The sequence below is a fragment of the Malania oleifera genome, chromosome 2, assembly GCF_029873635.1.
Source record: "Malania oleifera isolate guangnan ecotype guangnan chromosome 2, ASM2987363v1, whole genome shotgun sequence".
Taxonomy (NCBI): Eukaryota; Viridiplantae; Streptophyta; class Magnoliopsida; order Santalales; family Ximeniaceae; genus Malania; species Malania oleifera.
In genome coordinates this window covers 77,896,882-77,909,542 of record NC_080418.1, presented here as the reverse complement: position 1 = coordinate 77,909,542, position 12,661 = coordinate 77,896,882, and the positions used below count along the sequence as shown (strand labels likewise).

General features: G+C 35.6%; 1 protein-coding gene across 1 annotated transcript; it reads left to right on the top strand.

Annotated features, from left to right (window-relative positions):
• The first annotated feature begins 9,169 nt into the window (after positions 1 to 9,169).
• On the top strand, positions 9,170 to 10,912 carry LOC131148254 (uncharacterized). The gene is made up of 2 exons (XM_058097978.1): positions 9,170 to 9,313; positions 9,887 to 10,912. The coding sequence occupies exons 1-2, from the start codon at positions 9,170 to 9,172 to the stop codon at positions 10,910 to 10,912; spliced, it is 1,170 nt and encodes a 389-aa protein (XP_057953961.1).
• Positions 10,913 to 12,661: the final 1,749 nt, after the last annotated feature.

Below are 12,661 nucleotides of genomic sequence, written 5' to 3'. Positions count from 1 at the left end.
AAATATAGTATGATACTAAAAGTATGAAAAGTAGAAAATCAGATGATACAGTTATATTTTAAACTATGATGAATGTATGATATACTTTATACAGATTTACCATTTTATACACTTTCAGATGTTATTAAAGTAGTTATGCAACTTAGTCGCTACACACTAGTAATAGCATATTTCCACTTATTGAGTGTTGTCTCACCCCATTACTTTAACATTTTTCAAGTGAGCCAGTTAGGCGAGCAGATCAGGCTCGCACATAGAGTGACCTCTTGATTGCCCTGCCTATAAGGTAAGTGTGTATAAAGCGTTGTGTTTTGGGATAGATGGTACTGGTGAGAGATGTGAAAATGTAACTATTGTTTGATATCACTGGATTCTGGTATTGTATGTATATATATATATATATGGTTGTACAACTTATCTTTTCCATTACATAGGTATGTCTATTATGTACAGGAATACCTCAATGCCCATCTGAGGCCTGAGATGCTATAACAGGGATATTAGAGTAGTTATGTGTTTTTATTTAAAAAAAAAATGGTGTAATATTTGGGTCGCTACAATTACCCTGTTTCTCCATTATATAAAATATGTGAATAATTATTGTTTTCTCCCTCGCCAAAGTATGTGTTGATACATTTCAAATTGTTCATCCGTGCGAGACTCCACCAAGATCAAATCTACCAAAAATCATCCAAATACAACTCAAAATGTTTCAATAAGACAATATAGTGACCTAACACCCATGATCAAAACAAAATCTTAGGACCTATGTAATTATCAAATATGAACCAATTCGAATAAAAAAATTAGTTAACCACAATTAACCAATACATACACCATTTTAATGTGAATGGAAAGTCCACTTTGAGTTGCATAGCAATAGCACATAAAAGTAAGGTTTTGAGTTCTTCCAAATTTGCAAGATATCTTTTCCTAAAATTTATAGAGATGAAGTTCTAATGTGGAAGTAATATTAAAACATACTGCACACGTAAAATGCATATCAACTAATTAAAAAATAGTAGTAAATAAATAGTACAAAATAGTCATGAAATTCATAATTAAACTAATTCATAGAATCAACACATAGATGTAAAAAAGAAGAATAAACCCAAAGAAAACATAAAGAACAAAAACTACACATGGATTTTTCTTACTTCCATCTCATATTTCAGAAATATAAAAAATATAAGGCATACCTTATATTATAAAGAACAAAGAATTAGGGCCTAAAGCACACTGCATACATTTAAAACCAAAAAATTGTATAATTGAATATGATTAACCATATTGTTATTGTCACGCCCCGAACCCGCAGATGGGTCCTAGGTGTGAATTTAGTAACCTAACCTGTCTCTATATCAATTAAAAACATACCTGATACAATACCAAATGAGGTTTCGACCCCGTAGGGTACACAGATGCCCTTACAATTATGAACATACACATCCATACTCACTAGATACACAACAGAATACAGTCTTTCTATACATATACAGTACCATACCAGAGTCTATACAAAGTTAGGACATACATTCCCATAATTACAAAACATACCCCGGGTGTTTACAAAAGCCATCACGACAACCTGGATACAAAACTCGTACCTAACAGGCACTAGCAGTAGCTAATGACACCACCCGCTTCCAAATGCTAGGATGCTAATTACGACTACCTGAATGACCTGAAAAACATTTGTACGTACATTCGGGGTGAGACACCTCTCAGTAAGGAAGAAAGCAGGTTATATCAGTGTGTGGCATACCGGTGTTATTTTACGTAAAACATAACACTATGCAATACGATACAGTTCAAAAACATTTCCATATAGTTCTAGTATTTTCACAAATCCATTCCAGTACGTACGATACCCAAAACATATGGTCAGTGTCGTCACACTAATATGCAACTACTCTATGAAACCCGAAACTTCACAGCGATTACATTGCCAATACGATGTAGCTCACACTAATACCCAACTACTCCATGAAACCCGAAGCTTCACAACGATTACATTTCCAATACAGTGCAGCTCACACCCCTCAGTGACCAGCTGGTATACAAGTGATATTTCCCACCCTCGGATATAGAGCCGGACACTCTCGCCCACGGTTTTGACACCGGTACATGGCGCAAGGTATGGTAATTAGCCGCCACATAGTTGTTTCAGCGTACGGTAATTAGCCGACCCTAGACGATTTCACAAAACCTGGAAACATTTTGAAACTCATGTTTCTATATTAATCAGCATATGGTAATTAGCTGCCACATAACTGTTTTACAAAATACCTGGAACAATTACATATAACCATACATTCCACACTTATTTGGTTTACCGCGGCAAATCATATCATTTTCCAATTCAAGTATAAAGTTTATACAAATATGAATAACAGTCATCTCAATAATACAGTTTAAACAAAACAAACGGTTTTACAAACAAAGCAGAAATGAATCCTGAAATCCCCAGTTTTCCCGAAAACTGTAATCCAAAAATCTCGTATTTTACTTGATACATTTCCCCAAATAAGTTACCAAAACATACATGAAATTAGGAATAGCTTCCCAAGAGGGAGGGGGTGAATTGGTTTTAAAAAAATTTCTTATAGAATTAATTCTTTTAAGTTGCAAATCTTAGAAACAATCATAATCAATCACAACAAGATAAAACTCTCAATTTAAGTAACAATATATGTGAAAATTTACTGCATTCAGTTTAAGCCCTGTATCACACTTATTTTTCTCCCTAATGTTAAGTTTTTAAATAAACTTTCAAATTAATAGGTCAAGGATAATCAACCAACGTAGTCCCTTTCAATTTCTGCAATTAATGCTGATTTATCCCAAACAATTTACCTTCCGGTCTATTTAATTACTAAAACATTCAGGATTGAAATTTAAAACAACCATGCAAATTATATCCTTGAAAAATAAAGAGTAGAGTAGAGAAAGAAGAAGACAAGGATTTTTATAAGGTTCAACTTCAACTTGGCCTACATTCTCGCCCTTGACCAAATCGCCAAAGGATTCACTATTACCATTCCTTTATTAGCCAGAACAAAAACAATTACAAGCACTCCTTGGGTAAGGCTAGAGCCCGCCTTATCCAAACAATCTCCCCTTGTTTGGTCCAACGATTCAATACTCAAATTATCAACAAGCCCTGTTACAATGATAGAGAAACAACACGTACAAAAACTTGCTCCTCAAAGAGTTGATTAGTACAACTTTGAAACACTAATTCACTTCAGTAAATTCAGAATATGAATTTTCAGAAAGAAGCTCTTAGAATTTTATCACCGTGGATATCTTTCAATGAAAGAATCAACAACTCAATGATCAAACACAGCAAGATCTTCTTAATTTCGAGCAAGGATGAGAGCAATAAGAGGTACTTTCAAAATTTCAGAGTGAGAGAGAGTATGACAGCAGATTGTGAGCTCTTAACAATCTTGGTGATTAATTTAATGAGTCTTGGGGGTATTTATAGATGTATAAAACCTCTTTGCTTGTTCCCCAAAGGATACTCAGACTTGCTTCCATAAAATAAACTTATTTGAGTTTCCAAATTTTTGAATTTCAAAAATTATATCCGTTGGAAAATAGAAAATTGCCGCGAGGCAGACGACTGTGAAGTCCTGACAGTCGTCTGGCCATTTAATATAACAGTAAGATTCATAGACAGAAAGGTGGCAGTCTTCTGTCACCAGAATATAAGGTGACAATCGTCTGTCCATATGATGACAATCGTTTATCCATGTAAAATTTTGAGCCTTTTAGTAACATATAAGATGGACAGTCGTCTGGTGAAACTTTCACAGACTTCTCACCTTTCACTGATAGTCGTTTGTGGGAGCCTTGACAGTCGTCTGTTAGGCTTCTGTATTTCAATTTTAAATCTTTAATTTAGTCAGTTGTCTGCCTATAACCACACAGTTGTCTGTCAACTGAACAAATTTCTTTCTTAGTCACTTTTTGATTTCTCTCTCATTTTTACTTGGAATATAAATTTGTTTTAACTTTGAAAACATGTTCCAAGTTATTTTCTTATGGTCTCAAAGTCTCTTTTTTTAATAAGCTTCAAAATGAAAACTTCATACTTGAATAAACTTAAAGTTCTTACAGAGACTTGTCCTAATTTCTCAAAAAAATTCCTTTGTTTTGATTTTTCTCTAAACTCGCAGAATAATCTGAACTTTGAGCTCTCATGTTGTTCTTCTTTAATCATCATGTTCTTATGGTCTTCAAATTTTGATCCATGCTATCAGTTATTGATTCATGCTACATAAGTACCTTCAATATGAATTCCTGAGAAAACACAACACTCAACTAAAGCATGTTAAATCCTACTTGTTTATTTCTATAGAAAATTTATAAAATATATATATTTTTTACTATTTTCTAAATTTCTAATTGCTTTGCATTTGAGAGTGTAAAAATTGGATCTCAAACTTTGATTTGTGTGAATTATAACAAAATATAATGTAAAATTGTATTTAATTTCCAAATGGATATAAATAAAAAATCCAAATTCCAAAATCTTTGATTTCAAATACTACCTCATCTAATTTTTTTAAAAATTTAAAATAAGTTTTCCACTTTCTAATTATTTTGAAATATGTAATTGAAAAATTAATTATTTGCTCAGGTGAACACTATTTTCTTTCTTTGTTGTTTTAAAGTCTTTTCCTTCTGGTTTGTTCCATTGTTTTTTGGGGAGGTCTTATTCTCCTTTTTGTAAATTCTTCTTCTATTAAAGAAATCTCATTTTTATTAAAAAAAAACTAGAGCCACATTGTAGGGGCTTGGACATGATATTTAGGAATCCGACTGGATGTTGGCTAAAAGGCCCACATACATTGCTTATATGTCTCTCTTTTGGAACCTTGCCTGAAGGTTTGGATTCACATGGAATACAATGGCAAGACTGAAACTTAGGAAATGAGGAAGGGAATTTTGTTGGTATTATGGCCTGAAGGCATTAAGTTAACATTTCCCACAAACTCAGACCAAAATAGATCTAAGGGATTTGTTCAAATCAAATGCAAACAAATAAAATAAGAAAAAAAAGGAACTTATCTCGAATCTCTAATTTGGGGCCATTGATACAAACAACTTTGACATGCTCCCAAATGCAACCAAACAAATCCAATACTTCCAAGACTGGGCAAGCACCAAACAACTCTGCCACCGTATCATCTCCGTATTGGATTTGTTTGGTTGCATTTGGGAGCATGTCAAAGTTGTTTGTATCAATGGCCCTAGACTTAAACACCAAAGTATTTGGTTCTATTTTCACTTTTCCAAAAATATTATTATGCATGTGTATAGATAGACCAAAAGAGCTGACATGCAAAATTAGATATATATATATATATATATATTGCATATATGGTATCAAAAACAGAAATGTTTTAAAAGATATTGCTGCATACCAACACCCATGGATAACAGTAAAATCTTTATGATTGAATAGACCTTACTCCTTAGTTCTGGAAATGCACATTTTCTGAAATATCGAATCACAAGACACACCATTTCTGCAGCACGTGGCAATAGTTGACTACAAAATAAAATTAGGGGAAATGTGAAAATCCAGGTTTGAAATTGTGAAACATGAGAACATCCATGTCTTTGATGGAACAACAAAAATAAATAAATAAATAAACAAATAGCAAAGAAAGCGTAAAAGGGAAACAATATGTTAGAAATTCACATGTCAACAGAACAAAAAAGAAAAGAAAAGAATAAAGCCATTTAGATAGATATGCTCATATTCTTCTAACAAAAATACAAATCGAACAAAAGTAAATATAAAAAACTAATAAGTTCCAAACTTAAAACAACTGATCACAAGTGAACACACTGTTTTGACTTCTACATCTGAAAATGCCTTTAAAGATCATATACAAAAATTTAACCAAATTGGAAATGTGTGCACACACACATTTGAGCACCCTCACAAAGATGAGCAAAGTCTAGGCACAAAGTCTTTTGTAATGTCACTTCTATTCAATATAAAGATGCATAATCAAATAGGAAGGGCATGTTATTACAACAATTGACAATTAATAGCCACAACACAACAATGCATGTGCAATAAAGATACTTCCATCAGTGACACCACTTATCCAAGTATAAATAACTAAGTTGAAAGAGATAAAGGAAATTACTGTTGAGACAGCATATAAATAACAATTCACAACCAATTGTGTTTGAAGGAAAATCTATTCAAAATTTTAAGAACCTATGTCCTCCAAAATAAAATGAAGTATGTATGATGTCACAAAACCATAAATGTTGTTACTAACCTACGGACTCCCTTTATGATGGTGCCGAGAAGTTCCAAACCATGTGAGTGCAAGACAGGAAGTTGTGAACAAATGAACTCATGCTGCATAGAAGTAGTCATAAAGGGCATTAAGGATCATGGCAAAGAGCCATCTAATTAGTATATAATATTGCATATTTATGAACATTTATATGCCATCTTAGTGCTCAGAAATAAGTAAATCATCTACGTAATATGCATATAGAACTTATTGTGTGATTTCTGTGATTTGTAGGTAAATTGCAATAAATAATTGGTTAGCCCTCGGGTGGAGTATGGATTGGCTGCAAAGACTTTAAGGATTCAAAGTACTAATTTGTGAAGTGAGGAAGGATGTTTGGAAGAATTGAATAACATCCAATAGTGCTTTAATTCGGGTTAATTGAAGTAATGTAGCAGTTCACGAGAAAGTCCAAATTACAATATTTAGCCTTCTAAACCTGAGTTAGAAGAAAGGTGACGAGATTAAACAATAAATTTCAACATCACAGGGAGTGCAACTACCATTTTGGTAGGTGAAGGCATTTTTGGTAGGTGAAGGTGTTTGTGGTAGGTATAGGAGTGTAACTAATAAATTGTGTTAGGTTTTGGAGTGGAAGTAGTAGTTTTTCAACCTATAAATAAGAGGCTTGTGTTAGCCTTAGGGAGCGACCTCATTTTCTTGTATTCTCTCTCTCATTTCCTTGTAAACATTCGGAAGTTTTTAATTTAAGTATTTCTTCTTTTCATTCTAATGGCCAACTAAATTTCAAGTTAGGCTAAGGGTGGAGTCCTACATCTTATTATTGGTAATTCTCATCTCAGTCTTCAAGTATTTTATGTTTAAGATTGGTTAATGTTCAATGATCTTTTTCTAAAAACTTTTGGTTTTGTAAACTTCTTGATTGATTGTAGACAAGTTAAATCTTGACACAACCAATGCTTTTTGTTCTTACATTCTAAAAGTTTGCTAAAATATTTTCATTTGACATTATTCAACAATTTTTGTCAAACCTATGCATTTCAACCGATATATTTTCCAATCAAGTTCAATAAGTATATTGATGTTGGTTGAGTTATAAAGATGAGATTTGATAACCAATGATGAGATTAGGATGAAATCTAAAGCCTAACCCTTTAATTAAATTGTTATAATCAAGTGACAGTTGTATTCATTAAAATCAATCCCCACACCACTCACTCTGAATTAATTTGTGACGTATGAACTCTTAAACTTACCAATTGAATCCCTGTGGAAATGACCTTGGGACTCCAAGATTTACTATGCTTGACAATAGAATTTTCCTATGCTTGGGAATTGGACAATGATGAACAAAATAAAAATAACAAGCATTTTTGGTGCCCTTGCCGGGGATTCAATTTAAGTTTGAAAAAAAGAAGAAGAAGAAGAAGAAGAAGAAGAAGTGCATAATACTATATATCTATATATATGTATATACCATGGCTGGTTTTTTTACCGCCTACTAGTATTAACTATTATATATTTATTTATTTATTTATTCATTTTTGTACATTTATTTGTATTTACGTTTCCTTGTTTTCCATGGACGGTTGTACTGCCTGAATTGTTTATATTAACTTGTAGTGAAATTTTCTTTCTTTTGCAGGAACTAATTATTTATTTCATTTTATTGAATTTTGTAATCATAGTGTATGTCGAGTTGGGTTCGTGATGGAACTAATAGGCTAGTTAGGGAGTGGCCTTCTAGATTAGTTCAACGTCACTTAGAATTCTCGGAAGAGCCCATCCAATCAACTCCATCCATAAATTTCCAAGGAGGACCCTCATCCTCTGGAGGACCAATGGCGTTGGAACCACAAAATAACCAAGAACTTCCACATGAGAGGGATGGAAATGGAGGCCCAATTCATTCTCCCAGGAATGCTCCACCCCAATATGGAGAAGCCAACCCCTTATTCGCTCAAGTTAATCAAGGGGGTGACAACAACCAACCCTTTCGCCAAGGTCAAGGCGGGCAACTGCCTTTCTTTGGAAATCAACGTAATATGCAAGACCAAGAAGGAATGGGGGCATAACAATTTCAAAATTTTCAAAATGCCCCAAATTATCAAAATGTCCCTATTGTTCCCATCATTCAACATGCAAGAACATTAGGAGATTATTTCAATCCTCCAAGGTCTAGTGAGCCCTCTTGTATTCGTTTACCAATGCAAGCTCGTCACTTTGTGTTGAAACCTGAAATGATTAAGATGGTGCCCACATTTCATGGGATGGATTCAGAGTCCCCTTACTTACATCTAAAGGAATTTAAAGAGGTTTGTACAACTCTTACTAACCCTGTTGTCCCTAAAGATATGGTTAAACTTAAGCTTTTCCCTTTTTCTTTAAAGGATAAAGCTAAGTCATGGTTATATTCCCTTAAACCTCATTCTATTACATCTTGGGAAGAAATGCAAAGAGACTTCTTGAAGAAGTTTTTTCCCACACAAAAAACCATTGATTTGACCAAACAAATTCAAAATTTTTCTGAAAAACCGAATGAAGAATTTCATCAAGTGTGGGTACGCTTCAAGGAGCTTCTACAAACCATTCCACATCATGGTCTAGATACTTGGCAAATTGTGAACTTTTTCATGCGAGGACTTTCACCTAAGAATCGCCGGTATATAGACTTGATGTGCAATGGTGAGTTTTTAAACAAATCACTTGAGGATGCATTAGATTACTTTGATATTTTGGCAGAACGAGCCCAAACTTGGGGCACTCCTCAATCCATTGGAACATCAAGGCACCCTGGTATTCAGAGTGGAGGAGGGATGTACTAACTCAAAGAAAAGGACGATGTGTTAGTTAAGATTGCAAACCTCACAAGGCAAATGGAGGCTTTGCAAATGAAGAGGGTAAATGAGGTTACCACTGGACCCAGATTGGAAAATGTTTGTGCAATTTGTGAGACCCAGGAACACTCCACTAGTGAGTGTCCCACCATTCCCTCTCTGAAAGAAGTGATTAGTGGTCAGGCAAGTGTAAATTCGTTAAATCAATTCAAAAGGCCTTTCAACAATCCATACTCTGAAACTTACAACAAAGGGTGGTCAAATCATCCTAACTTTAGTTGGAGGAATCAAAAGGTGGCTAATCCTTCATTTCCTGCTCAAAGTTTCAATCACCATGCCCCACCAAATTTTCAAGGGCAAGGAGCCCAATTCCATTAAAGTCAAAGTTCTCAAGGGTATACTCAAAATCATCCTCAAGCATATGCCCCTCCAAGGCAACAAAATGCTCCACCATACCAACCCCCTCATAAAAGAAGTCTGGAGGATCAATTGCAACAATTCATAGCCCACACGAGTCAATCAATTTCTTAAATCACTCAATCTATTGGGGACATGAAAACTTAAATTACTAAGTTGAACACTGCTGTTGAGGTACTTCAACAAGAAAAAGGTAAATTTCCTTCCCAACCCCAATCTAATCCAGTGGGTCAACATAGTATTGCGAGTACTAGTGACTCTGAGGTGACTATGGAGCATGCTAAATCCATTACCCTTAGAAGTGGTAAGAAAGTTGAAAGAAAATTTCCACAAAAATAGATTTCAAAAGGAAATGATGAAGGCTCTTCAAGCAATGTTTTCGAAGAGCCTATTCATGAATCTAAGAGTAATGAGGTGATGCAAGAGCCCCAAGAGATTGAGGGTGAGAAAGTTGTTGCAAAAGATCCAATAGTCATTCCGTACCCACAAAGACTCAAGGCTCCTCAAAAGGGAAGGTGTAATGTTGAAATGCTTGAATTGTTCCAACAAGTGAAGGTGAATATACCTCTGCTTGATGCCATAAAACAAGTACCTGCATATGCTAAATTTTTAAAGGATTTGTGCACTGTAAAGCGAGAGCATAATGTGCATAGCAAAGTCCTTTTGGCTGAACAAGTGAGCTCAATCTTAAATGCAACTACACCTCCCAAATACAAAGACCTTGGGAGCCCGACCATTTCCATAGTGATAGGGGAATTCAAATTTGAGCATGCCTTGCTTGATTTGGGGGCGAGTGTGAATCTTCTCCCCTACTCTGTCTATGAACAACTTGGGTTAGGAGAGTTGAAGCCAACAAAGATGACCTTAGAATTGGTAGATAGAAGTATTAGGATCCCTAAGGGAGTCGTGGAGGATGATTTAGTACAAGTGGATCAATTCTTTTACCCTGTTGATTTTGTGGTACTGGATACTCAACAAGTGGTGACCAAAAATTCCAACATTCCTATTATCCTTGGTAGACCATTCCTTGCTACGAGCAATGCTAACATCCAATGCAGGAATGGTTTAATGAAAATCTCATTTGGGAACATGACTGCTGAACATAAAATTTTTAATGTCATGAAGCAAGTTGGGGATGATGGTGATGTGTTTGAAGCTAATAGCATTGATGTTATTTCTCAGGAACACTTGGATGCCTTCTCTTGTGAAGACCCTCTTGAAGCATGCCTGGTAAATGTTGTGGAGGATGACTGTGTTGAGAATCCCAAAGCGAAGCACTTCTGCTCTCTTCTTAATATAGTTGAGGTCTTTGAAGTTCATGGTTGGACTCCTAGATTTGAGGAGTTAACTCCTTCTGAGACTTAAATTTTACCATCTTATATCCAACCACCCAAGCCTGAGCTAAAACCATTGCCATCACATTTAAAATATTCTTTTCTGGCTGAGGGAGAGACTTACCCTGTGGTTATATCCTCTACATTAGAGGAAGCCCAAGAGGCCAAATTGTTAGACTTGTTGAGATCCCATAGGAGTGCTATAGGATGGAGCATAGCTGATATCAAAGGTATTAGCCCCTTGAGGAAGATGCCAAACCATCTCGCCAACCATAGCGTAGATTGTACCCTATAATGAAAGAGGTAGTTAGGAAGGAAGTCTTGAAGCTTTTGGATGCAGGTATCATTTACCCCATTGCTGATAGCAAGTGGGTTAGTCCCACTCAAGTGGTACCAAAGAAGTTGGGAGTGATTGTGATTGTTGATGAGAATGATGAGTCAATTCCAACTCATATTCAAACGGGTTGGCGTGTGTGCATTGATTATAGAAAATTGAACTCTTACACTAGGAAGGATCATTTCCCGCTTCCGTTTTTGGACCAGGTCCTAGAGAGAGTGGCTGGTCACTCTTTCTACTGTTTTTTGGATGGGTATTCTGGTTACAATCAGATCGAGATTGCCTTAGAGGACCAAGAAAAAACTACACTCACTTGTCCTTTTGGCACATTTGCTTACAAGAGAATGCCCTTTGGATTGTGTAATGCACTGGGAACTTTTCAACGGTGCATGATGGGTATCTTCAGTGACATGGTTGAGGAAATTGTGGAAGTCTTCATGGATGACTTCTCTGCTTTCGGTGACTCATTTGAGGGATGCCTGGGAAATTTAGGTTGTGTCCTCACTAGATGTGAGGAGAAAAATCTCTTCTTAAATTAGAAAAAATGTCACTTTATGGTGACACAAGGTATTGTTGGGCCACATTGTTTCTGCTAAGGGGATAGAAGTAGACAAGTCCAAGGTAGAAATTATTTCAAATTTGCCTACACCAACTTGCATCAAGGATGTGCGGTCCTTTCTTGGATACGCAGGGTTTTATAGAAGGTTTATAAAAGATTTCAGTGCCATTGCACGTCCTTTGTGCAACCTTCTTGCTAAGGATGTTCCATTCGAGTGGACAAATGCATGTGAAGCGGCTTTTTCAAAACTAAAAAAAATGTTAATTTCTCTGCCTATAATGCAACCACCAGATTGGAACATGCCTTTTGAACTTATGTGCGATGCAAGTGATTATGCCATTGGAGCGGTGCTAGGGCAGAGGAGAGATAATAAACCTTGTGCGGTGTACTATGCTAGTAGAACTCTTAATGATGCACAAATGAATTACACCACCACAAAAAAGGAGTTACTAGCAATAGTTTTTGCACTGGACAAGTTTCGGTCATATCTCATTGGTTCACCTATTATTATTTTTATAGATCATGCTGCGCTCAAGTATCTGCTCTCTAAGCAGGATGCTAAGCCAAGGCTCATCCGGTGGATCTTGCTCCTTCAAAAATTTGATTTAATTATTAAAGACAAGAAAGGAGTTGAAAATGTTGTGGCTGATCACTTGTCCCGACTGGTATTTGATAACCCTCTACAACACATCCCTATCAGAGATAGTTTCCCGGATGAACAACTATTCCTTGTGGCGAACCTACCTTGGTACACCGACATTGTTAACTATCTCATATCTGGGCAACTTCCATCACATTGGAATACCCAAGATAGAAAAAAATTTTTGGCTGAAGTCAAACGGTTCTTTTATGATGACCCATACTTGTTTAAATATTGTCCAAGC